A 25,131-nucleotide genomic window follows, 5' to 3' on the forward strand; every position below is an offset into this window, starting at 1 on the left:
GGATTCAATCCCTGGTTGGGGAACTAAGACCCTGCAAGCCACGCAGTGTGGCCAAAAAAAAAAAAAAAAAAAAGTATTCAACTGCTCCACAAACCAGAGAGAAGGACCAGTGTCTGTCAATTATCCCTGCCCAAGCACCCCCCAAGACTCCGGGAAGGCACATGGCCCCTCTGATAAGCGAGGGAAGAAGGCACATCATTTATGGGCAAAAAGTAGGGAATGAGCATCAGAAGCAGGTTGTAAAAAAGGCTTCTTTATTGAGAGCAGCGAGTGTAAAAAAAAAATCAAAACAAACAAACAAACAACAACAACAACAATAAAGGTGTGAGGCAGGGGTGGCCCACTGTCCCATCTCCTCCAGGACCCACCCCTGCGTCCCATGCCCTCCCACCCCACGCTGCAATTACATACAAAAGCCGCCCACGGTGCATACAAAAAGGGCGGGTTATATAGTGTCAAAAGCTCCTGAAAACTCCTTCATCTGCCAGGCACTTAGGATGAGAAAAGGAGAGAAGGGTAGGGAGGAGGCGCAGGTCTGGGTCAGCGTGCACATGTCCGTGGCGGGGGGGGGGGAGGGGGGGGACTCGCTGGCTGGGTCCTCCATGATCCTAGTGCAGACCCCAAAGTGGTCCCCAGGGGCCAGAACAATCCAGGACTTGAGTATAGTAAGGAACTCCCCTTGAAGCCAGCTCACCTCCAGCCTAGCCCTCCCCCGATGAAGTTGGCAGGTGAGTGGCAGAACTGGACCTGGTGGAGGGGAGGAGACCCAGGCCAGAAGTTGGGGTTACCTGAGGCACCCACACTGCCCCTGATGGGGGAAGGGGTGGTAGAGAAAGCTGCCCAGCCCAAAGCCCCAGTCACCCAGTCTGGGTCCAAATCAGCCTCCCCAAGGGCTGAGGGTGAGGAAGAGGAAGAAAGCCCAGGCCCTGCCTGACCTCAGCAGTGCCTGTGGTGCCTGGGCGGGGCCCCTAGGGCCCAAGAGGACCAGGATCTTGCCCATCATGCTGTGGGCACCCCTCAGGAGGTCCTCCCCTGCCCACACCATCCTGAGGCACAGCCTGCCTGGGCTCCCTCCTCACGGCTTGTTATCCGCGGGGCTGTCTCCCAGGGTGTTGGCGATCTCACTGAAGGAGGGCCGGTCCTTGGGGCTGAGGGCCCAGCAGCGCTGCATCAGCCGGTAGAGCTTGGAAGGGCAGCCCTCAGGCTGCGGGAGTCTGGCCTTCCCAGCCTGCAAGTCTGCAGAAAGACGGTGGGAAGAGGGTTAGTCAAAATATTTAACCACCTGTCCAATACTCTGTGGAGCCTGCAGTTCCCACAAGCAGCCACGTGAGGGAGACTCTGAGGGATGCTGGCCAGTGTGGATGAGCAAGGATTCAAGGAGTCTATAGAAAGCATCTTGCAAGCAAAGGGGAGGACTCCCCTGGTCCCAGATCTCTCTGGCTGGCGGGGGCAGGGTCCAAGCAGCACAAGAAGCAGCCAGTGCACAGGGGCTGAAGTGGGGTCAACAGGCAGGCACCAGAGTAGCTAGAGTGAACGCTGGGGACAAGGGCTATTTACAAACCAGTATGAAGGTATTTTGGTAATCTAACAAGTGGAGTGGCCATATCCGTGTACGTGCTGATACCAGCCCTGAGAGGGGAGGTGGGCGCTGAACTGGCCCCGGGACCCTGAGCAAGCTCTCCACCTAGAGAACATCTGGAACTGTCTCTCGGAAACAGAGCTGCCTACCTGCCAGCACTTCATCGTCTGCCTGCCCACCATGGGGCATTTCCCCGTGAGTGAACACTTCCCACATCAGCACGCCGAAGGCCCAGACATCAGACTTGGTGGAGAAGTCGCCCTCCAGGATGGCCTCAGGGGACATCCAGCGCAGCGGCACCCAGGCCTGGCGGAAGTGGTAGTACTCACTGCGGGACAAGAGGACACACAGGCATGGGGGTGGGGGGGTGAGGGGCACAGCCTGGGATCCCAACCTCATCCCAGGTCTGGGTCTCATACCCAAGCTACAGCCCAGATTTTCTGTATCAAGGCATTCAGGGAAATTGGAAACGTTTTTGCTTAGCAAGGGGTGGGGTGGGGGGGTTGTATACTGGATGAAATCTGGAGGCATCCACATGGGGTCTGACAGTTAAAAAATTCCCTTAAGAATCAGACTTCGCCTAATGTCAATATTTAAAAGCTAATAATCATACATATTTTCTATTAGTTTAAAAGTGTGAAAAATGAACATGTTAAATGAAAAGAAATCTTAAAGAGCTTTACTAGTGATAACCCAATCATGACTAAAGCAACAGTCAGACAAACCAGGGTGAGTCAAAACTGGGATGACTCAAGGGGAAGTTCCCGGAGGCACTAGGTAATGTATATTCCAGCGCGATCTCTGGCTGTGGGTGCTGAGCTTTAAGTCTTAGCCTTAAAAATAATAACTACTGAATTCAGGAAGTTACAGAGGGAACCATATGAATAGTTAAATTCTATATAAAACTATATAAAGTGTGACTAGTTACTTTTGAAAAAGGTTTATAATTTTTTTATCACTAGAGAAAATGTGTAAGATCAGGGAGCTGTGGTTCACTGGCTGGGATGCCTACTGCACCCTTGGGAGAGGGTGGGAAGGTTCTGCCCCTCCCGGGGCCTCCAGCTTTGGACTAAGCCCTTTCCCACCCCACCCCCACCAGCTGTGTCTGCCCTCTGCCCCTCGCCCACCCGACCTGTGCCCCCTACCTGTTGTACACGTCCTTGCTGAGCCCCAGGGCCGACACCTTCACCTGTCTCTGAGCGCTGACCAGGCAGTTTCGAGCGGCCAGGTCCTTGTGCACAAAGCGGTTGTTGGACAGGTGCTCCATTCCCAGGGCCACCTGGGTACACAGAGCCACCTGGAATGAGAAAGTGGGCTGTCAGAGCAGATCAGGACTGGGGTATTGGCAGACCGCCCTTGACACAGCTCTTGGTGGGGTCTCAGCACCATTAATGTGATGCTGAAGGAAGCCCCAAAACAAAGGCACAACAGCCTGTTCCCTTCTCTGTAAAATGGGAATAACAGGACCTGCCTCCTGGGTTGTTGGAGAACTGAATTGAATGAAATAAAGTTTTCGGCCCCACTCCCATGCACAGCAGGTGCTAGATTAAGTGAGTGGCAGGTGGGGTGGGGAGGACACATAGTGACCACCTGCTGAGTGAAAAATAACTGGCAGTAAGTATAGCTCACATCTTTATGGATTGCTCCTCTTTTTTTTTTTTTTTACTTCAAAGTTACATATTTTCTACTAGTTGCATTTCATAAAAAACAAAATAAACAATCATATATATCTATATATAAAATATATGTGTGAGCGAAGGTAGATAGATACACACACACACACACTAGTTGCCTCTGAGAAGGGTAGCTGGAGGCCAGAGAGAAAAGGTAGGGAAACTTTTGGTTTATATTTTGGTGTGAACTACATATAGAAAAGTTCATAAAATATATGTCTACTTTCACGAATAACTATAACGCCCACACTCAGGTAACAGTCACCAAGTTAAAAAAAAAAACCCAATGATAGGCCCCCAGAAGCCCCCCACTGGCTCCTTCCCCATCACAAATTCTCCTCTCTCCTCAAGAGGTAATCACTATCCTGACTTTTATGAAAATAATGTCTTGTCTATTCTTTACAGTTTTACCGCTTATTCATATGTTCCTAAACAAACAATACAATTCCATTTTGCCTGTTTTAGAACCAGATAAGGCTGCAAGCATACAAATACGTATATTCCTTTGTGCCTTGATTCTTTCACTTAACAATGCAAGGTTCATCCTTTTTTTGGGATATCATTGTACTTAGTTCTTTTTCATGATAAACACATCATAATTTATTCCTTCTAATGTCAGTGGAAATTTGTTTCCTGCCCCCCCCCGCCAGATTTTCACTATTCAGAACAGTGCTGGGCAACTACTGAGCCCACGTGCCACAACTACTGAAGCCCGCGTGCCTAGAGCCCATGCTCCACAACAAGAGAACCCACCACAATGAGAAGCCCATGCACCGCAACGAAGAGTAGCCCCCGCTCACCACAACCAGAGAAAAGCCCACGTGCAGCAACGAAGACCCAACGGAGCCAAAAATAAAATTAAAAAAAAAAAAAAAAAAAAAAGGACAGTGCTGGGTACTTCCCTGGTGGCACAGTGGTTAGACTCCAAGCTCCCAATGCAGGGGGCCTGGGTTCGATCCCTGGTCAGGGAACTAGATCCTACATGCATGCCACAACTAAGGAGCTGGCAAGCCGCAACTAAGGAGCCCACAAGCCACAATTAAGGAGCCCACCGGCCACAACTAAGACCCGGCACAACCAAATAAATAAATAAATAAATAAATAAGAGCATGACCTCTCTCTTCCTCCCTCCCTTCCTTCCTCCCTCCCTCCCTCCCTCTTTAAAAAAAAAAAACAGTGCTGTTATGAATGTTCTTATGAGTGTATACATGCATGAGTTTCTCTAAGATACCTCGTGGTGGGTCATGGACTGTGAGTAGCTCTACCATTACAAAATAATGCAAAACTATTTTCCAAAGTGTAAGAGAGTTGGGGAGATTTTTCACTGATACCTTTTAAAAGTTTTTGAGCCATGTGAATGTATTACATATAATACATTATATAACATATTAAATGTTATTATAATTAAGAAATACTAACATTTAAAAAATATACACCAATGCACTGAACGAATATCAATTGAGCATCTACTATATACCACATACAACTGGGTGCTGATGGAATATAACAGGGATGGCAAGACTAGGCTCCTGGTGAGAGGGCAGTCTAGAAGGGAGGTAAGAATTGTACCTGCAGAAGGGTGCCACCAATTGGGGGAAGGTGAGCCATGCCAAACAGAGGTAAAATCAGAGCACCAGCAGAGTGCTTGTAAAGACCAATGGTCCCTATGCTTCTGTCACCTTATCCAATCCTTGGGAGCAACACCAAGGGACACAGGACATGTAGCATTTCCTTGTGTATAAAAACAAGGCAAACAGAAACGCAAAGAGGTCTGCGTGGAAGGTTATTTAACAAGTTACTGGCCAGCTGTGTATTTCTTCCAGCACACAGACTCACTTTCAGGATCCATAAGGGAGAAGCCACCCACCACGTACTAAATCACGGAGAGACAAATGTGGCCAATGACCAGTATCATGGGTGATCAAGAAAATACTAATCAAGACCCGACAAGGTATCATTTGCCACACATCTGATTGCAAAAGGTCAAAAGTCGGCCTCTAACTTACCTCCAACGGTTCAGAAAAACGCATAAAAATAATAATATACAGACACAGAGAATAATAAAGCAAATGGGGCAAAATGTAAACAATTGAATCTGGATAAAGGGTTTGTAGGAGCTCCTTGAACCATTCTTACAGTCTTTTAAGTTTGAAATATCAAAATGAAACAAACATACACACATACATACACACGTCAATAAACACATTAAAAAAATAGCAATAACTAAGTAAGTAAAAGCAGCCTGTGTGTGGACCAATGAGAGTATGTCACAGATTAACCAAGATTATGGTTTATCTATGTCCCTGAAGTTCAAAAAGGAACAAAGGTGAATGTGAGTGGTAGAAGGGCTGCTCCCACATTACCTAGGGCAAGAAGGAGACCACCCAGTCAGAGAGAAGGGGGTGGGAACACTTGTTGTGCACCTACTGTGCGCCCGGGCCCTGAGCCAAGCTAGCTGCTCCCCTGCTTGCTCTCTGTGAGGGGGGCTCCTCCTCAGCTTTGCACACAGTCCCAGCCAAATGCCAAAGCCTGGCTCTTTCCTCAACACTGCAGCCACCTTTCCTGGGTCACCTCACTGTGGATGGGGGCACAGGAAGGGCTGTCTGCCATCAGTGACCCCAGGGGTGGGGTGCTGGCTATGGACTGGCCCTTCGGCATCCCTGGCTGGCTCCGAGCAGCTTCACCAGCCTGGCTCCCAGAGTCACAGAAAGGCCAGGAGAGGAGCTGAGTCCAAACACTGGGAGAGGGGTCACTCCAAAAACAGATCTTTTCAGTCTGTGTGCTCTGACCAGTGAGATCCCTGCAGGCCCCACTGCTTCCACTGGAGAGTTGCTAATTGTGGTCACAACCTACTAGTATGGCATAAAACCCATTTAGTGAATCTTAACCAGCATTTTTTTCAAAGGAATAGAAAATATCAGAGTGTATCACACGTGGTAAGGATAACTATCATTCATGGAACTTTTTTCATTTTTTAAATATACACATCTGGGACTTCCCTGGTGGCACAGTAGTTAAGAATCCACCTGCTAATGCAGGGGACAACGGTTAAAGCCCTGCTCTGGGAAGATCCCATATGCCAAGGAGCAACTAAGTCCGTGCGCCACAACTACTGAGCCTGCGCTCTAGAGCCCGCGAGCCACAACTACTGAGCCCACGTGCCACAACTACTGGAGCCCGTGCGCCTAGAGCCTGTGCTCCGCAACTAGAGAAGCCACGGTAATGAGAAGCCCGTGCACCGCAATGAAGAGCAGCCACCACTCATCACAACTAGAGAAAGCCCGCACGCAGCAACAAAGACCCAACGCAGCCAAAAATAAATTAATTAATTTTTAAAAAGTGACACTTTAGAATATTTAAAATAAATAAATAAATATGCACGTCTGTGTTGCATTGTGATGTAAAACGTGCTCTCTTTTCCTTTTTTTTGTTTTTTTTTTTTGCTACTGTGGGTCTCAGTCAAAAAAAGTTTAAAAACAATGGTCTACACCTGTGCTGTCCAAAACAGTAGCCCCCTAGCCCCGTGTGCCTATTTAAGTTAATTAAAACTTAATAAAATAAAGAATTCAGCTCCTCCGTCTCTCTAGCCACATGCTAAGTACTCAGTAGCCACATGGGGCTGGTGACCACTGCACTGGACAGCACAGGTATGGAATGTTTCCACCACCTCGGGAAGTTCTATTAGGCAGCACTGATCCCAACCACGACCAGTCTGGACCCATTACATATCCAATATATCGACTGACACTGCATATGCAGATGGGCTGAACGCGGGCCACTACCAAGAGTTAGGGGAAATCTCATCTTCTTGGTGCATTTTCTTTTTTTTTTTTTTTTTTTTTGCGGTATGCGGGCCTCTCACTGCTGTGGCCTCCCCCGCTGCGGAGCACAGGCTCCGGACGCGCAGGCTCCGGACGCGCAGGCTCAGCGGCCATGGCTCACGGGCCCAGCCGCTCCGCGGCACATGGGATCCTCCCAGACCGGGGCACGAACCCGCATCCCCTGCATCGGCAGGCGGACTCCCAACCACTTGCGCCACCAGGGAGGCCCGGTGCATTTTCTTTATCAAAAGTGAAGCCACAAAATCTCCGGAGAGCTTCCAACCAAATGCATGAGCCAATGAGAAGAGGTCAGGTGAACAGGTCCACCAGGATTACTGAGCCATCCCTGGGTGCAGAGCTGGGCACTGGATCTCCAAGGAAAAGTGGAGGTCATGCTCCCCAAAGAGCTCCCAGGCTGCCATCCTCAGGAAGCCCCAAGTGGCACTGGTGGTAAAAGGCATTATAAATGGACACACTCTACTTCAGGCTTCAAAACGCCAGGGCATTTGTCCAGCCTTGCCCGGTCGTCTGTAAGGGGCAGACAATGGCTTTTGTAACAAGCCCTCATCAGACTTGGCTTTCCCTTCAGCCTGCCCTCTCTGCTCTGGCTCACAAGCTAAACAATCTGCTATTAGTCATGGGAACAGAAGACAGAGGTCTTGGCCCAGTGACTAACTTGTTATCTTTCCAGAGAAGCAGTGCTTCTGGAAATACTGGCTAAGCGAGGACAGTAAAAGGGAATTCTGTTAACCCAAGCCAGTTAAGTGTTTCCTTACTGCTGGGCAAGCCGCCATCAGATGGCCACGGGATTAATTTTCAAATGCTGTTATAAACACCTGCACTTTGGTAAAGACCAGATCCACCCCTCCTTTCCAACTTTAACACCCTGGGGGCTCGCCTGAGTTCTGGCTAAGCCACCGTGACACTTCCCTGCTCTTCCCAAACAGGCTGCTGCTTCCTATCCGGCATCTGACTGCTTAAAGCAAAGCGCTGTCCACCAGGTGTGCTAAGCTGCCCCTGCTCCTGGTCCCATCATTAGCTTGCAGGTGATCCATGGAGAAATCACAGGTTACAGTGCTCAAACTTCAAAATCTCCATCATCTTATCAGCTACTCTAACATGCATCACCTACAATTATGCCACCACCCAGGGCCTGTGTCTTTGATTGCTATCGCGATCCCACAGCTGTCCTGGAATCCTCCTGAGGCTCCTCCCCATCCAGGCACAGCACCCTCATTCCAGCTCTAGCTGGCCAGGGAGCAGCCTGCTTACCACTCCACCTCCCTTTAAAAACTGAACGTTGGGCTTCCCTGGTGGCGCAGTGGTTGACAGTCCGCCTGCCGATGCAGGGGACACGGGTTCGTGCCCCAGTCCGGGAAGATCCCACGTGCCGCGGAGTGGCTAGGCCCGTGAGCCATGGCCGCTGAGCCTGTGCGTCTGGAGCCTGTGCTCCGCAAGGGGAGAGGCCACAACAGTGAGAGGCCCGCGTACCGCAAAAAAAAAAAAAAAAAAATGCGGATCCTCAGACCCCACTCTCACAGATTCCGCCCTAAGTCTGAGGTACGGTCCATAAATCTACAATTTTTTTTTAAAGCAATGCCCTTCCCCCACCATCCAATGCAGAATATTGTCCTTGGAGAGTATGAAACCCAACTTACTGAATTTTCCCCGTCAAGTTCAAGACACTTGGGCAAAAAAGTGTGGAGAAATCTTCAGCAACAGTGGTGACGACTCTCAGCCAAAGAGAGTCCCTCGGGTCACGTGATGGAAATAACTTCCTGTCACCTGCCTACGCCCCTGTCCCAGCCAAAGCAACATACCTAAACTCCTCTTCTTCCCACCATTCACCTACTTCTTGTCCTTGAGACTTGAACTCGAATGGCTTTCTCTACCAGGGGACCTTCTTTGTTAACCACACTGTCTGTCCACCTAAAGGACGTGGACGTCTTCAATGTCTCTTATTTTATGTCTCTCACTTGCTTTCTGTGTCTTACCTGAAGTCTGTAAGGCACACGCCATACTCACTTACCCAAGCTCTCCCACTAGATCCTAAGTGCCCCAAGGACGTGCGGCAGTCTCAGTTTTGCATCCCCAAGGGCCCATGATGCCAGATTCACTGGCTCCATGCGTGTCCTGATTTGTGAGCTCTGGGGTCCTGACATCCCACCCAGCTGGAGAAGCATGTCCTGTCCTGTGGCTTTCCATATACAGCCACAGCAGACAATCCTGTGGATTCTCAGAGATGGAGGCAGGGGCACCATGTCAGGAGGCCAGTTCACACGCGGAGGATGAAGAAACATGCTCAGGGCCACGCCCAGCCCCAAAGGCCCCTAGACGCCCAGGCTGCCTGCTGCTCCTCCAGCTCAGCGTCCAAGGCAGGCGACAGACGTCCTGCTGCAGCGGCCAAGGTGAAGGGCAGCTCTTCTCTCCGAAGGCAACGTGGCCACACAAAGGCACTCACAGGCTCCATGACTGGGACAAGTCACCTAATCTCTCTAAACCTTGGCGTCTTCACCCACAACTCGGATAGCGACATGTATCGCAGAGGATCACCGTGATCACTGAGGTAAGTACTTACACGGGGCCTGGCCCACAGGCTGCATTCAACCAGTGCACTTCGGTTAGGTAACTGCCCTGGGTCCTGGCCCACCTTGGGGGCCTCGACCCGCCCCCGTCCTCACCTTCTGCTTCGTGCTGAGGGGCTGCGACTTCAACTTTTCATCCTTGCTCTTGGAAATCCTCAGGAACTGTTTGAGGTCTCCCTGAGGAAAAGCCAAGCGTCTCTGTCAAGTCAGTCCAGCCTGTATCTCCAAAACATCCAACCCAGCAGGTGCTCACAAGGTACCCGCCCCGGGGGGATGGTGGGGGGGTGAGGAGCCCCGACCTGAATGCCCAATCCCCAGCCCAGATCCCCTCCCATGGGGAGAGGCCAGTGGGAATTAAAAACTATAGGAAGTGCCTCCTAGACACTCTCAGTCGGAAAGGGAGGAGGACGGTCATTGCGACCCTCAGGGGAGGCCCCAGATGGGCAGGTGAGGAAGCCCCTGCCCTGAGGGAGCCAAGAGAGGAAAACCCCACAGCCCCCAACCCTCTGTCTTCACAGGGTCTTCACGGACCCCAGACAGGATGGCTGTGTCCTCCAGACGTAACGAAGAGAGGACACCAGCAGCAAAAACATGCACAAAGTGCTCATCAGCACTCACTAACGGCAAGACGAGGGTCACTCCGCCCCCGTCCTGCCCCCCCCGAGCTGGGGAGAGTGACAAGCAGCAGTTTGAAGACCAAGGGGATTAGGCCTAGATGGGCCAGGGAATGAAGAGTGAGGGGTGGAGCTGGGCGTGACAAGCAGGGTGGAAAGAGAAGGCTAGTGGCTGGGTTCACACTGTCCCTCAAGTGGTACGGGCTGCAGGGAAAGAAGGAAAGCCAGTTTCTGACGTATTTATTCTCAAGGGCTGACAAGCCCTGGGGAGGAAAAAAAAACAAAAGACAAACCAAAGAAAACGAGAGTCAGAGAAGAGGACCTGGAAGGCATCCAGGCAGCGGGCAGAGGGAGAGGCCGGAAGAACCTGGGCCCCACCCCCAGACCTGGGGCTGGCAGACTGGGTGCGGGTCAAAGAAAGGTGGGTGTCAGAGAGCTGGGGGGACAGGAGGCTGAGCATCTCAAGGTGGTGACAGCAGGTTCCCACGGTGCCCCCCGCCCCCCAGGTCAGAGCACTGCCCAGCCCGAGACAAGCAGGGCCCCGGCCAGCAGCATACCAGGTCCACATACTCCAGCACCATGTAGTGGGGCTCGGCCTCCCGGCACAGCCCCAGCAGCCGCACCACGTTGGCGTGGTTCAGCTTCCCAAACATCTCGAACTCCCTCCGGAAGTCCAGCTGCTGCTGCTCGTCCCGGCTCTGCAGGCTCTTCACAAGCACCAGGGTCTCTGGCACCCCCTCCTCCAAGCCCTGCGCCTTTGCCAGGAACACCTCCCCAAACTCGCTCTTCCCTGCGGGCACACATCCGAGTCAGCTAGCAGCCTTCCCCGGAGCAGAGAAAAGCCCCTGACTTGGGAGGCACCTGGCCTGTGTCACACAGCAGGGAGTCTCTCTGCTCCACCCACCTGGACCGGGCGGTGGCCCCAGCTGTGTGGGTGACCCTGAGCAAACCACTTCCCCTTCTGCCCTGGGCTTGGCAGTCGCTAACAGTGAAATAAAGGGGTCAGATTAATAGTATTTTCTAGAGGGTGGTCTGTATGAGAATTTTAGGTCGTTCACCATAAACAGATCTTAGTTCTACATTCTAACCTATGCTCAGAAAATATTTAACTAGCACAGATCCGTAACTTCTCACAGTTCTTCCTAAAACAAAGCTAACTTTAGTTAGATTTTTTTTTAAAGGTGAGGGAGAGTCAATCTAAAGAAAACATCAAGTGAATAATACACAGGAATGACAAAATCTGTGGAGGTGGGGTGTGGACAACAGGTGGGGGACACACTGGACCGGGCCTCCCCAAAGCTCCCTCCATTTCTGATGTTCTGGGCCTCAGGGACTCCAGAGCCACCAGCCCTAGTGCAGCCCCAAGACAGACCAGAGCCTGTAGTTAAGCAGGGGTGATGATGGCCAAGGCAACACACCCAGTGTGGTGATGGGCTGCAGGCTGGCCCGAGGGAAGTGCATCTTGTCACTTGTGCTGTGGCGTTTGTTGGTGGCTGCGGAGCTGGAGCCCAAGCTGGTCAAGGCCACTTCCTCTTGGATCTCTGCTGAGGGCTGTCCGTTCTGCAGAGGCCCGCCTGGGAAGAAGAGGCAGGGAGGGTGTCAGGATAAAACCTGACACTCTGGCCACCACGGTGGGGACTGCAGTTCTTTTCCACAATCTCCCACTTCCACCAAAGGGGTCCAATCCTGGGGTCCCACACAAAATCCACACACAATCCAACCGATGAACTGATGGGGCTGGGGTGAGGGAGACAGGCATCCCTTAGGGTATGACCACTTATTGACACAGCCGATTACAACTTTTGAAATGGAACAAACTGCACAAGTCTCATCTGAGTCGATGGTCCCTGGACAGCATGGTGACATAAGGGTTTTTGCTTTCATAGGGTCTCCTACGGGCACAAAGGGAAAATCACAACAAGGGAAACCCAGGCCCTGCTCCTGAACTACTAAACTGAGAGGGGAGACCCAGCAATGTCCCCAGGGGGCTCCCAGTAGGAGGAGAAAATGCAGGAGGAGGGAAATAGGCAGACAGATCGCCCCTGGGGAAACTCAAAGACTAATGGGGGGAGACAAGGTGTACAAAGAAACATGAACACATATACTTAAATTATGTCTGTGGTTTCAAACTGCAGGGAGAAGGCAGGGAAACATAGGAGGCTGGCCCAAAAGGCTCCAATGAGCAAGATGTAAGCCAGGTTGCGCAGAAGCCAAGCCCAGGGAATCGGCCAACTCCAGGCTTCCAGCTGGGATTGGGGCAGGGGGGGCGGCGGGGTGGGGGGGGGGGGGAGGGGGAGGGGGGCAGAGCGGCTCTGCTCTGGCTCCAGCTGTTCCCTCCAGCGCCACAGCGCTGTCCTCCGTGGCCACGGGAGGGCGCTCAGCACCTGCACACAGCACTGCCTCCCTCTTCCTGGGCCTCCCTCCTCCAGGGCCCCTCACCGTTGAGGCACTCCATCTCTGGCTCCTCGCCCTCCGGCTGCTTCTGAAGCCGCTTGGCCTTGCAGCGCTTCTTGCAGTAGAACATGAGGCCCAGCACGGCAATGATGTAAGCCACGGCGGCGCCCACCGACAGCCCGATAGTCTGGATCATCTTGTAAGGTGGAGGGCTGCCCAGGCCCTCCGACTCCTCCAGCATCGGCTTGTCTGAAAGACATACAGATAGCTGTGAGCAGGGGCCGCTGAAGCAAGCCCAGCCCTACTTCTCTACTGGCCGCTCCCTACTGCACACATAAGAAGACAACCTCCCAGACACCTGACCTGACCAAGCCAGAGCGACCCAGGGAGGGTCACCACCAGCAATGGCGTCAACAAGGGCCAGGTCCTCAGGGCCCCACCAAAGCCAGAGGGAGCTCTGCAGGAGTTGAGGCCAGTGATTCCCAAGCTGGCTCTGCATCAGGACACAAGGCCGGGGACACACCTAAGAAGCACACCTGTCGGCCCCACCACAAACCCACACTGTTTGTTAACAAGCTTCCTTAGTCACTTGACATCATGAGTCAGGCTCTGAAGAGCCTGCATCTGGGAACTTTTGGTTTAGAATCCCAGCCATCACCCAGCACAGAGTGGTTCTTCAAGAAATGTATTGGTAGGGACTTCCCTGGCGGTCCAGTGGTTAGGGCTCTGCGCTTCCACTGCAGGGGGCATGGGTTCAATCCCTGGTCAGGGAACTAAGATCTTTCATGTGCGGCACGGCCAAAAAATAAAAAATAAAAAAAAAGAGAAACGTATTTGCAGAAGGGATCTTCTAGTCTAGGGGCTTTCAGTGGCCTCGGGTCCCATTGAGAAAGAGGTGCCAGAAGGGAGAGAGGCCCAGGGGGGAGGCCATGCAGGATCCCCCAACTCTCACACACACCCAGTGGCTTCAACCAAGGAGGCTGTCACTTCACCTTACCCATTTAAAGTTCCACATAAAACTTTGTCTAGAAAACCAATTCTGCTGCTAAACCAAAAAAAGTTTGAAACCTCTCATTTAAACCACTCCCACCTTACAGACAGAGAAAAAAGCCCCTGGGGAGGAAATAACACCTGCAAGGGCACAGAGGTGGTTAGCAAGAGAGGCCATACCCAAACCCCAAGTCCCTGACCCTAGTCTGGGTGTTTCACTTGACACATCATCCTCTCTGGGCCTCCAGGGTAAAGGAAACTCGTGCTGCTGCGTCCTGGCCTGATCCCCTGCCCGCCCACCCAGGGACCTGTAGGGAGACCTGGGAGGAAGCATTTTAGGACAAGGGCACCATCCCCCTGACTTCCCCAGAATAGGCACATACCCACTAGCTGTGGAATGTTTAAGGGAGAGCCCAGGTCCAGGAAAGGAGCCTGAGACTGACGGTGAGGTGGCCTGGTGGAGGGGACACAGCTGAATGCCCGCACGCACCGCAAAAATGGTTTCGTGCCTTCTGTGTACAGGGGCCGATGAGTACAAGGATGAGAAAGAAGTGAGGTGCCCCCACTTCCTGTGCAGGACACCCCTCCGGGTCCCATACCCACGACGTAGAGGGGGGCCTCTGTGTGTTTGATGTTGCAGCTGTTGCCCGCAATGCAGGTGTAGCGGCCCGAGTCCTCGGGGGCAACATCGTGGATCACCAGGGAGCCGTTCTGGAAGATGTGCATCCTGCCAGGAGAGAAGTCACAGCGTTGCCCACCAGGCCAGCTCCAGGGAGACTGGGCTGCAGGAGAGGCAGGGTAGGGGTGGGAAGGAGATAGCCTACCTGGGTCCCAGCTTGGTGGGGTCCAGGATACGGTCTTTGCCCTTCCACTGAATGAGTGGCTTGGGGTCCCCCTGGGCCTCGCACCGCAGCAGGGCCGTGTGGCCCTGGTACACGGTCGTGCGCTCCGGCTCCACCTTGAAGGTGATGAACACTGGATGGGAAGAGCCCGGTGACGGGCAGGGAGCACTGAGCAAAGGGGCTGGTGGGGTGCAGGCAGCTGCCCCACAGGGTCCGCCAGCCCCAGCCCCAGCCCCCTGCACGGCCGCACCTGCCACGGTGAGCTGGACGTGGGCACGGATCTGGCCCTGCAGCCCATTGGAGGCGATGCAAGTGTAGTTGCCAGCGTCATTGCGGGTCACCCTGGAGAAGTGCAAGGTCCCGGCGTTGTCTGTCACCCACTCTGGAAGGCTGCTCCCATCTATAGGGGCAACAGTGGGGAATGATGGGATGGACCAGAGTCCCATGAGTGGACAGCAATGCCCTCAGTCACTCACCTCTACTGAAAAACACGCCACCGCTCCTGGCTATTCACAGACAAGATCCAAACGCCTGAGCCAGACATTGGGAGTCCCTATTACTTAATCCTTTTCTAATTTTTCAGTCTCACATCCTTCTACTGCCCTGTATAACGTTCCACTTCCACCCAACTGGACTTCTGGTTGGGCTTGGAATCTGCCTTGCTCTCACCCTCACTGCCTGTCACTCTCCACTCCTAGAACCCATTCCTGCTCTTTGCCATCGTCCCACCCATTCTGAGTCCCACCCCCCCACAGAGAGCTCCCCCAGACACCTGAGCAGAGACAGCCCACTTGCTGCTCAGAGTCTACAACCCCACTCTCTCTCACTGTTAATGGGAATGTAAAAACCTTTTTAAAAAACAATTCGGGGCTTCCCTGGTGGCGCAGTGGTTGAGAGTCCGCCTGCCGATGCAGGGGACACGGGTTCGTGCCCCTGTCCGGGAAGATCCCACATGCCGTGGAGCGGCTGGGCCCGTGAGCCACGGCTGCTGAGCCTGCGCGTCCAGAGCCTGTGCTCCGCAACGGGAGAGGCCACAACAGTGAGAGGCCCGCGTACCGCAAAAAAAAAAAAAAAAAATATATATATATATATATATATATATATATATATATTTGGCCATTCGCATCAAGGGTTGTAAAAATGTGCATACCCTTTTATACATAATTATTCCATTTCTGGGAATCTTTCCCAAAGGAAATAAACCCAAGTCCAGAAAAAACTCTGCCTCAAGATGTTTATTGCAGCAATAAAAAGACAGAGAGAGAGACAGAGAAAGGGAGGGAGGAAGGGAGGGTGGTTAACAACCCAAATGTCCAACATTTAGGGGATATTTAAGTAAATTACAGTGAATCCAATCATTGGAATATTATTGCAATCATCAAAACCAATGTTTATGTACAAAACCACAGGGAAATGCTTGATAATGTTAAGTAAAAAAAGATAAAATTACATACAGTTATCTGCGTCTTCCATTTCTATAGTAAGCATGACTTACTCATGGAAGTATAGTAAGTGAAAATTATATGTACAGTAAAACTGCTATGTAAAAACAAAAAGACGTACACAGAAAAAGGTACACACCCAGAGATGACTGATAGTGGGATTATGCATTATTTTCTGCCAAAATTTTCTAAAGGATGACTTTTACATTGGAAAGGATGACTATTTTGAAAAGGGGGAAAGAAGGACTTTACGGCCCTGTCTGGACCAATCCAATCATTTGTTGCCTTGAGTCGTCTTATATGTTGTCTAATGCTGTAACCTGACCTCTTTTGCGTCTGGCTTTTTTTTCTAACTGGACCATAAATCGGCCCCTACATTTCTTGTCTATCCCAAAGTTTCGGGCACTCAGCTGGTCCTCAGACAGGCATACATCTGACCAGTGGACTGCGTGCTGGCCCCCACCCCATGCTCACACAGTACCGACCTGCCCGGACCCACTTAATAGTGGGCTTCTCTCGGCCTGTGGCTGAGCAGGGAACCGTGGCCTCCTTGTCGAACTCCATGCACTGCTGCGGCCGGGGCGGTGGTGTGAACTTGAGCTTTTCTGTTTCAGTAGCAGAAAAGGGGAGGACTTGAGGTGGCAGGCCTGAAGGTTCTGGACCCTGCTGCTCCCTCCCTGGTCCTCTCCTGCCCAGGAGGCCAGGCGCCAGCTCACCCAGCACTTGGACGCGGGCCTGGGCCTCGATGCTGCCAGCGGGGGTGCTGCTCACGCAGCGGTACCACGTCCCGTCGTACACCTCCACGCTGTTGATGCGCAAGGTCCCGTTCTTGAAGACCTCGAACCGCGAGTCCTGCAGCACAGGAGATGTGCCTGAGAGCGAGTCTCAGCCTGCCCCCCACCATCATCTCCCTGGGGGCAGTCTCAGGGTGGGGGGAAGCGGGCCTTGGAGGTGAGCACAGAGGACTCCGTGTCCCCGTCCCCCACCAGCAGTAATCCCCGCTCTCACCTCAGAGATGAGCATCTGGTTTCTGTACCAGGAGACTGTGGGTTTGGGTGTGGCCTGGGTCAGGCAATGCAAATAGCCTGGCTTGCCCTCCTCCAGCTGGCTGTCTTGGGGCTTCTCCAGCCACGTGGGCACAGCTTAGAGGGACAGGGAGGAAACAGAAGGTTGACCAACACATCTGCAAAACCAACAGATCCAATCCCAAGAAATTCTAATACCCTCCCCCCCGACCCCGGCCCTGAGTTTAGAAACCCTTGTCTGCTCCGGTGATAACTGCAGCCATTACCCCTTAGTGCAGGCCCATGTGCCGGCACCTTTTGAATATTATCCTAGTTAATGATCACAATATACCCCCAAGGTATTTATTTTTATACCCATTTTATAGATAAGACAACAGAGGTTCAAAGAAGTAATGGTGATTTATTAATCCATGATAGAGAGAGGATTGAAAACTCTGGTCTGCATGACTCCAAAATCCTTGCTTTCTTTATTACACCATAACATTCCAAGGCTCGGTCCCTGAATCTCTGTTCTGTTTTAGCCATGCTCATCCCTTGAATGATCTCATCCAGTCCACGGCCTTCAGTACTATCGAAGTGGATGAGTCCCAAATACACAGCCTGGCTCCTGACCTCCCCCCAGTGAACTTCAGACCTGCAAATCCTACCGGCATTTCCAATTGGATATCTAATAGGCACTTCAGGCTTTATACGTGCAAAAGAGAATGCTCAGTTTCTCCCCAAACCTGCTCATCACAGTTTTCTCTATCTCAGTAAACAACACCACTATCCAGCCAATTGTATAAGCCAAAAACTTAGTTGACTTCTCTCTCTACGCACCGCCCCCCCGCCATCACATTCATTCTATACAAACCTCATCTACCTCAGCTCTAAAATGTATCCTAAATTTCACCACCTCCCACCTCCACTGCTACCACCTCTGTTCAAGCCCCTTAAACACCTCCCCTAGGTGATTACAGTCATCTATTAACTGGTTTCCTGTTTGGACTCTTGCCCCTAACAGTCTAGTCTTCTCAGAATAGCCAGTCACCTTTTGAAAATGTCACTTTCACATTCAATCCCTGCAAGGACTTTTCATCCTCTGACTTGGTGGGGCAGATTCTGCAAAGATGGCTTTAAACAGTCCTCCCATCTCTCGCTTCCCTTTGTAATGTGGCGTTGCCACTTTTCCATCAAGAGACAGGGTCTATTTCTCTACTGCCTGGAATCTGGGTGGCCTGTGACTTGCCCTGTCCAATAGAATATAGTGGACAATGTCTAAACTAATGCCTTGAGAAGGCTTGTAGCATCCACTTTTGCACTCTTGGAACCCAGCCTCCACGTGAGAAGCCTGAGCTAGTCTGTTGGAGTGGCTGTGTGGAAGGGAACCAAGGCACCCTGGTCAATATCGTCCCTCAACTGCCAGACTGAGCGAGGCACCTGAGGGAGGACATCAGGGAACAGCCAGCCACCAGCTGACGTATCAGCTGCCGCCAACAGCACATGGGGCTGAACCATACCCACAGAATCAATCATTGAGCAAATCAGTGGCTGTTGTTTCAAGTTTTGGACTGGTTTGTTACACAGCAGTAGATAACTGGTACACCTGTATTACAAACCAAAGTCCTTACCATGTTCTGACAAAGCTTCATATGATCTAATCTCTGCCTCTCAGACAACCTCAACCACACTCACCATCACTTATTCAACACAAGCCACACAGGCTACTGCTGTCCCTTCAATTTACAAGCCCATTTCTTGCTCAGGGCCCGTCCACGTGGTTCCCTCTTTAATTTAAGCATCAGCTCAAATACCATCTTCTAAAGAAGTCTTCTCTAAACTCCCCCTGGCCCTCATGCCATCTCTCTGTCACTTACCCTATTTTATTTTTCTTCATGGCTCTGCTGCCACCTAAAATCATATATTTGTTCATTCAATTGTTTTCCTTGCTTGCTTTGTTGCTCCTATTAGACTACAAACTCCACAAGGGGAAGGATTTTTGTCTGCTTTGTTCATTGCTGCATTCCCAGTGCTGGGAGCAGCGCCTAGCACAAAGAAGGCACTCGATAAATCTGTTGATGGAATGCAGGGATGGAGTCCTCCCTCCTCCGAACTGTACCCACTACCCCTTCGCACCAGTCCAGCCCTGCGTGCATCACGCACTCTTACTCCACAGGTCTTCTTCTCAGGGAGCAGTGCAGGCACAGGGCACTGTTAGTGTCTGTCAGAAGACTGATCAAAGCCAGCACTCCCACCTCCAGCACGCATATGCCTCACTTGGAGCATGTGCTGCACACTCTTTGTCCGGGCCCACCCCCAGAGAGGCTGGGGGCAGGAGATGTGGAGTGTGGTCCCAGATTCTGCATTTTAAAAAGCCTCCCCGGGACTTCCCTGGTGGCTCAGTGGTTAAGAATCCACCTGCCAATGCAGGGGACATGGGTTCGATCCTGGTCCAGGAAGATCCCACATGCTGCGGAACAACTAAGACCATGAGCCACAACCACTGAGCCCACGTGCCACACTACTGAAGCCCGCATGCCTAGAGACCGTGCTCTGCAACAAGAGAAGTCACCACAATGAGAAGCCTGCACACCACAATGAAGAGCAGCCCCTGCTCTCTGCAGCTAGAGAAAGCCCGCAAACGGTAACGAAGTAACAAAGATCCAATGCAGCCAAAAATAAATAAATATAAATAAATAAATAAATAAAATGCAAAATTACAAAATAAAAGCATCCCCAATGAAACAGATGAACAACAGACCCCGACTGGAGAAAGGCTGATCATGGCTGCTTGCATTTGTCTGCATGTCGCTGTGGAAGTGTCCTGAGCGCATGTTACCTGGGTGCTGCAGCTTCCCACCTGAACCAGGTACCTGAGCACGAAAGCGCATGTCTCCTGGGTTTTAGTAACTTAATGGGAATAATACCATCACAACTTACAAGTGTACAAAGCTCTTTTCATGTTTGAAATCTTTTTGAATTTTTGCAATTTACCTACTTGGAAAGATGTAGAGGTAAATGGAAGCAGCAGGTTGCAAAATGGTATGTGTGTGTGTATGAATTTGTCTCGAATATCCTTTAAAATTATCACAAACGTTTGACACAGGCATGGTGTAAATAAGTACCATGCCTGTAGCAAGGGTATATATGCCTGTAGCAAGGGTATATAGGTCTTTATCATTTATTTCACAAGTCATATGTTCACTGTAGAAATCTGGAAAGTATAACAACAAATAAAATAATTCCTACCTATAACTCTGACACATCACCTTCCCCAAAAAGAAAAGGAAAAATCTTTTTTATCTACTTCACTGATCTTTCTGGCCATCTAGTAGGGAAGGTAGTGAGTTATTAAGCCCTATTTTATGGATGAGGAAACTGACCCCTGGCAAGGCAGGTGACTTTCTACCCATGGTCATTCCATGCACTGGGGACAGAGTGGGACCTGGGTCTCAAGACTCCCACTCCGTTGCTTTGTCCTCTGCAGCCAGAGGACCACTTTTCTGGCACCACAACCTCTGTGCCTGGCTCGCCACTGTCCACTCCAATATCACCTCCCAGCGGCTGACTGGTTCCCAAGCCGGCAGGGCTCAGAGCTGAGGTGGGGCCTCAGGTGAGCACCAGGGAAGCCTCTATCCATCACACCCAGAGCCCAAGACCTCCTGGGACCTGGGCTCCCCTCCTCGCCTCGCCCTTCAGGGCAAAGGTGCTCACTGGCCACGGTGATGTTGACATCCTGTCTCCGCCAACCAGCCAGGTTGGCCGCATGGCAGGTATAGACACCAGCATCGCTCTCGGCAGTGCTGGCAAACACCAGCTCATGGCCCTGCTGGTAGACTCTGCCATGGGCAGGCAGACGGGCTCCCGCGTGCTCCCACCACACACTGGGCTCCGGCAGACCCTGGGGGGGCGGGCAGGCCACACGCTCCTCGCTGCCAGCCGTGAACACCCGTGGCTCAAATGGTGGCATATCTTCAATCTCTGCAGGGATGGGAGCAGACAGCCTGGTTACTGTGGGGCCCAGGGTACCTGATGTTCTCCCGCAGCAAGCCTTGCCCTTTCCAGCACGAGCCCTCCCCATGACCTTCAGCATTTCCTCTTCCAACCCCAGCATCCTCTTCCTCCCTCTGCCCTCCAAGCTGCTCTGAGTGGAAACAGGAGCTTAAATCTCTACAAGCCCACAACGTTGAAGGCGGCTCCCACCTCGGCACCCCAGACCCAGGGACCCACCTGCCAGGTGGAGAGTGGCCTCCAGGATGACAGGAGGGCCCCTCTGGCCCTGGCCTACGCAGCGGTAGACCCCTGCATTGCGCGGCCGGACCTGGGTCAGCAGCAGGGACCCGTTGGCAAACACAGTGGCTCTGCGGACGTGCGGGGGGCTGTGGAGGGGAGAGATTGCTCTTTGAAAGGAGTGGCCCACAGGCCTCCTTCTGGAGGGCAGCCAGTGGAACCCCATCCTGCACAGGTCAGATATGCAGGAAGGAATCAACCAGGAACAGGGCAGAGAGAAGGAAGCCAACACGCCACTCTGGTGTGTGCGTGCGCTTGTTCGTGTGTATGTGGAGGTGTGTGTTCTAATTACAAGAGACGCAGCTTTGGGGCAGCCAGACGAGCAGCAGTGCAAGTGGGAGGCAGCAAGCCATCAATGTGGAGACAGAGGGGCCATCTTCCCGCTGAGTCAAGATACGCCTGCTGGTAAAGCACCAGCTCCAGCACCAGAAGTCCCTCAGATGCACCAGATGGACTACTGATGATGTCCTCAGGGCTGCAGGCAGGCGGGATCCCAGCCCACAGCCTAGGGAGCCACACCTCCAAAGGCCCATGGCCACACCTGGCACCACACAGGTGGTGTGGTCTCTGCTCTCATAGGGCCTGGATGAGGACAGAAGTCCCTATAGAGGGCCTGACACCTCCCAGCACCTTCTGGTAATGTTTGCTTCTTCCAAAAAATGTGCATGTGCGTGCATGTGTGTAAGTAACGTACCCTTGCCCTCCGGGACCTTCCTGTGCAGACTGTGATCCCCCAGGTCCCCTGTGTCCCTCCATCCTTGGGTCTCTACGCCCCCATCCCAGAAGACCCACGTGGGCAGAAGCGGAGGGGAGAAAGTAGCAGGCCACCGCTGGCTCACACAGTGTGTCTGTGGAAACTGGAAAAAGATGCCCTTCCTGGAGACCCTTCCCTTTGTTGGACTCATTTTGTAACAGGAAGACATTCTACTGCCATCTGCTGGAAAGTCGAAGTAATACATGTATAGATCTATGATATCTGTGATAAGAACTTCATTCCCCTTTAGAGAACCATACACAACTTTTATCACCATACTGGAAAGCTGCTGCCAGATGCCTTACCGGCTTCGGTTAGTGATGGGAGTCTCATCCTCAAAGACCCACTGCAGGCTTGGGGGTGGGTGGGCTGAGAACTGACAGTGGAACATGGCCTCCTCATTCCTCGCCACTACCACGTCCTGGGGAGCCAGTACCACCCTGGCAAAGCTCTCATCTGGGGTGAGGGAGGCACAGACACATGAGCAGGCAAGGTGGGGAGGCCCCTCCCCCATCCCCAACTCACCTTCTCCATCCCCGCCCCAGGCTCACCAGCAATGCTCAAGGTGAAGTTCTGGCTGCTGCAGGCCTGGCCAAAGGCATTGTGGGCACAGCAGGAGTAGATGCCACTGTGCTCAGGGCCGGCTGGCCGGAGGGTCAGGTTCTTCTCCTTACTGCTGACCGTGTGGTTGCTCTGACCATCAGACAGGGCACTCCCATCTTGGAACCACTGGTAGGTGGGCCTGAGGGGTCGAGGGGGTCAGCAGCAGGGGGGCAGGGGGTTCTCAGGTGGCCGGTAGGGAGGGCCAGAATCAGAGGGTCAAGGCTAGACCCCTCAGTTTACAAATGGGGAAACTGAGGCCTGGAGAGGGACCCTGACTTGCACAAAGGCACACAATTCAGGGGCAGAATCTGGCTGAGATTCTAGATTTCCCAGCTCCCAGAATCCAGCATCGCTCCACAGCACAATGCTGCCCCTTCTCTGGTGACCAGGGCCCAGTGGGGAGCAGCATGGGGCAGGGGCAGTGGCAGAGTCCACAGTTTGGGGAGACAGCTCTGCCAGGCCAGAAGAACCCTTTCCCTCCCCACCCTCAACGTCTCCTTACCGAGGGTGCCCATCAATGTGACAACGCAACATGACCTGGGTCTGTGGCTGGATCTCGGCTTCCGAGGCTGGATGCTTCAGGACCACGGGACCGGACTCAATCCCTGGAGCAGAGTGAGGGGCGGGGCAGAGCAAGGGTGAGGAAGCAGAGGAGAAGGAGGACAAGCAGGAAACGATGGAACCTGGAGGCTCTGGAGCCACGAGACACCGGGGCACACTGCCTCACTGCTCCTGCCATTTGCAAAAGTATCCGGCAGATCAATGGGTTCAAGACTTGAAGGGGAGAAAAAATAAATTCTGAAAAAATTAAAACTTTTTAACTTCCTCTTATCCACACAAGCAGAGAGCTGACCCCAATTGCATTCTCCCTGCCCCACTCAACTGGAAATGGAAGAAGCTGAGGCAGAGGAGGAGTCCCACAGGGCTCAGGAGTTGAGGGTCTAGAGGGAGGGGGCGGGCACAGCCCCCGGCTCTCACATTTGATGTTGAAGGAGGCATTGGCACTGCGAGCCTCCTCTCCGGTGGCATCATCCCGAGCCACGCACTGGAAGGCTCCCGAGTCCTGCAGCCGGTCCACAGCTGCAAAGCTCAGGCTGCTGCCCTGGGCGAAGCGCCGCTCGGTGTCCTGGACAGGGGCCCCATCCAGCAGCCAGTACACGTGCACTGGGCCTGAGGCCTCGACCTCACAGCGGAGCAGCGCCCGGCGCCCCTGCAGCGCATCCTGGGAGGATGGCTCCTTGATGAAGACAATGGTTGCCTGGGCACCTGCAGATGGGGAACACGGGAGAGGCAGGGTCAGGGGGAGCTGCAGCCACTGTGCTAACACAGGTCACCCACTGTCCTGTGCACAGGAGACGTCCAATAAGTGCAAGTGAGAAGGATCATGAGACCACAGTTGCCAAGTGTCCATTGAGGAACGTTTACACTCTGCTGGGCACTCCGCAGGATTCAAAGATGCAGTACCCTCCAGGACGCTAATCTGGAGGCGGACACAGGATAAGGCAAAGCTCGTGCCAAATGAATGATGTGGGCAGTCGGTGCCTCTAGAACACCGAAGAGGGAGGGAGCCCCAAGGGCTAGGGGAAGGAGGGGATTAATGCCACATGGGACACTCCCTAGAGGAAGAGGGCCTTGGAGCTGCGGGACCAGATCATAGGAAATGCTAGACCAAGGAGCGGGGAACATTAGCAAGCAACCCTCCCACCATCTTCAGAATGCAGGACACTAAGCAAAGTTAAATCATGATCCAAAGAGCTTCTTGGAAGGATTACTGGCACTCACGTACCCGCTGAGGGTCCAGCATCAGAGGAGGCCACAGGTCAGGGAGGCGGCTTTGAATCCCATCCACAGACCACTCTGCAGCCCACCATTCCCCAGGGGCGTCTTTGGGAGAACCCATTCCATCACAGGAGAAGCCAATATTCTCTTGAACTGGCATTATTCCCAAAGACAGGCCAGGGCCACCCCCACGTTCTTCTCTCCATCCTTAAGGATCCGTCTGTGGCCAAGGCTAGCTCTTCTGTGCTAGGTGAGAGGTGAGCTAAGTTGTCCCAGGTTTTCACCTGAATCCACTCCCCCTCCTGCATGGCTACAGTTCAGCTCTGGCAGGGGTCAGGGGGGCACCCTCGGAGAAAGGGGCCCTGCAATCAAAGGTGGAACTGTAGCCAAACAAAGGGGAGAGCGAAGAGCCTGTGCAGAGTGGCAGATGGGCTGGGGAGGCGGAGGGCAGGGCCAGGCAGGTGGCATATTCCAAGCAGGAATAATACACTGGGCTTTGTTCCTGGTCCGTGTGGGTGCCCTGCAGAGGCCCGGAGCTGCAGAGCCCGGGACACCAGCCGCCTGGGGAGTTTGGGAGCTGGGGGGGGCGGTGATGGCACAGAGGAGGATGTGCTGCCCCTCCAGGAAGAAGGAACAGGCCACCTGGGGCTGCTACGTGAAGAAGCAGGCTCTGCCTCTGGCCAAACTGGGCCCAGCAAGGGCAGGAAGGAAGAGGCTAATGGGGTCCTGCCCATCCCATTCCAAACCACTGGAGACTGATC

At 52.8% G+C, this 25,131-nt stretch overlaps 1 protein-coding gene across 2 annotated transcripts in view; it reads right to left on the reverse strand.

Annotated features, from left to right (window-relative positions):
* Positions 1-233: 233 nt before the first annotated feature.
* PTK7 (protein tyrosine kinase 7 (inactive)) overlaps positions 234-25,131 on the reverse strand; it is a 60,067-nt gene continuing 35,169 nt past the window's right edge. For both annotated transcript variants that reach the window (XM_060111614.1, XM_060111615.1), the window contains exons 2-20: positions 23,570-23,857; positions 23,094-23,196; positions 22,540-22,730; positions 22,294-22,444; positions 21,175-21,323; positions 20,659-20,925; positions 16,949-17,082; positions 16,657-16,792; positions 16,426-16,545; positions 14,749-14,898; positions 14,481-14,631; positions 14,256-14,383; positions 12,712-12,915; positions 11,691-11,846; positions 10,830-11,062; positions 9,755-9,835; positions 2,725-2,876; positions 1,729-1,907; positions 234-1,236 (exon numbers count right to left, since the gene is read on the reverse strand). In XM_060111614.1, the coding sequence (XP_059967597.1) occupies positions 1,076-1,236; positions 1,729-1,907; positions 2,725-2,876; positions 9,755-9,835; positions 10,830-11,062; positions 11,691-11,846; positions 12,712-12,915; positions 14,256-14,383; positions 14,481-14,631; positions 14,749-14,898; positions 16,426-16,545; positions 16,657-16,792; positions 16,949-17,082; positions 20,659-20,925; positions 21,175-21,323; positions 22,294-22,444; positions 22,540-22,730; positions 23,094-23,196; positions 23,570-23,857 (3,134 nt within the window). In that variant the 3' untranslated portion in view covers positions 234-1,075. The remainder of the gene's footprint in view (positions 1,237-1,728; positions 1,908-2,724; positions 2,877-9,754; positions 9,836-10,829; positions 11,063-11,690; positions 11,847-12,711; positions 12,916-14,255; positions 14,384-14,480; positions 14,632-14,748; positions 14,899-16,425; positions 16,546-16,656; positions 16,793-16,948; positions 17,083-20,658; positions 20,926-21,174; positions 21,324-22,293; positions 22,445-22,539; positions 22,731-23,093; positions 23,197-23,569; positions 23,858-25,131) is intronic.

Source organism: Mesoplodon densirostris, chromosome 10 (assembly GCF_025265405.1).
Source record: "Mesoplodon densirostris isolate mMesDen1 chromosome 10, mMesDen1 primary haplotype, whole genome shotgun sequence".
NCBI classification, from domain to species: domain Eukaryota; kingdom Metazoa; phylum Chordata; class Mammalia; order Artiodactyla; family Ziphiidae; genus Mesoplodon; species Mesoplodon densirostris.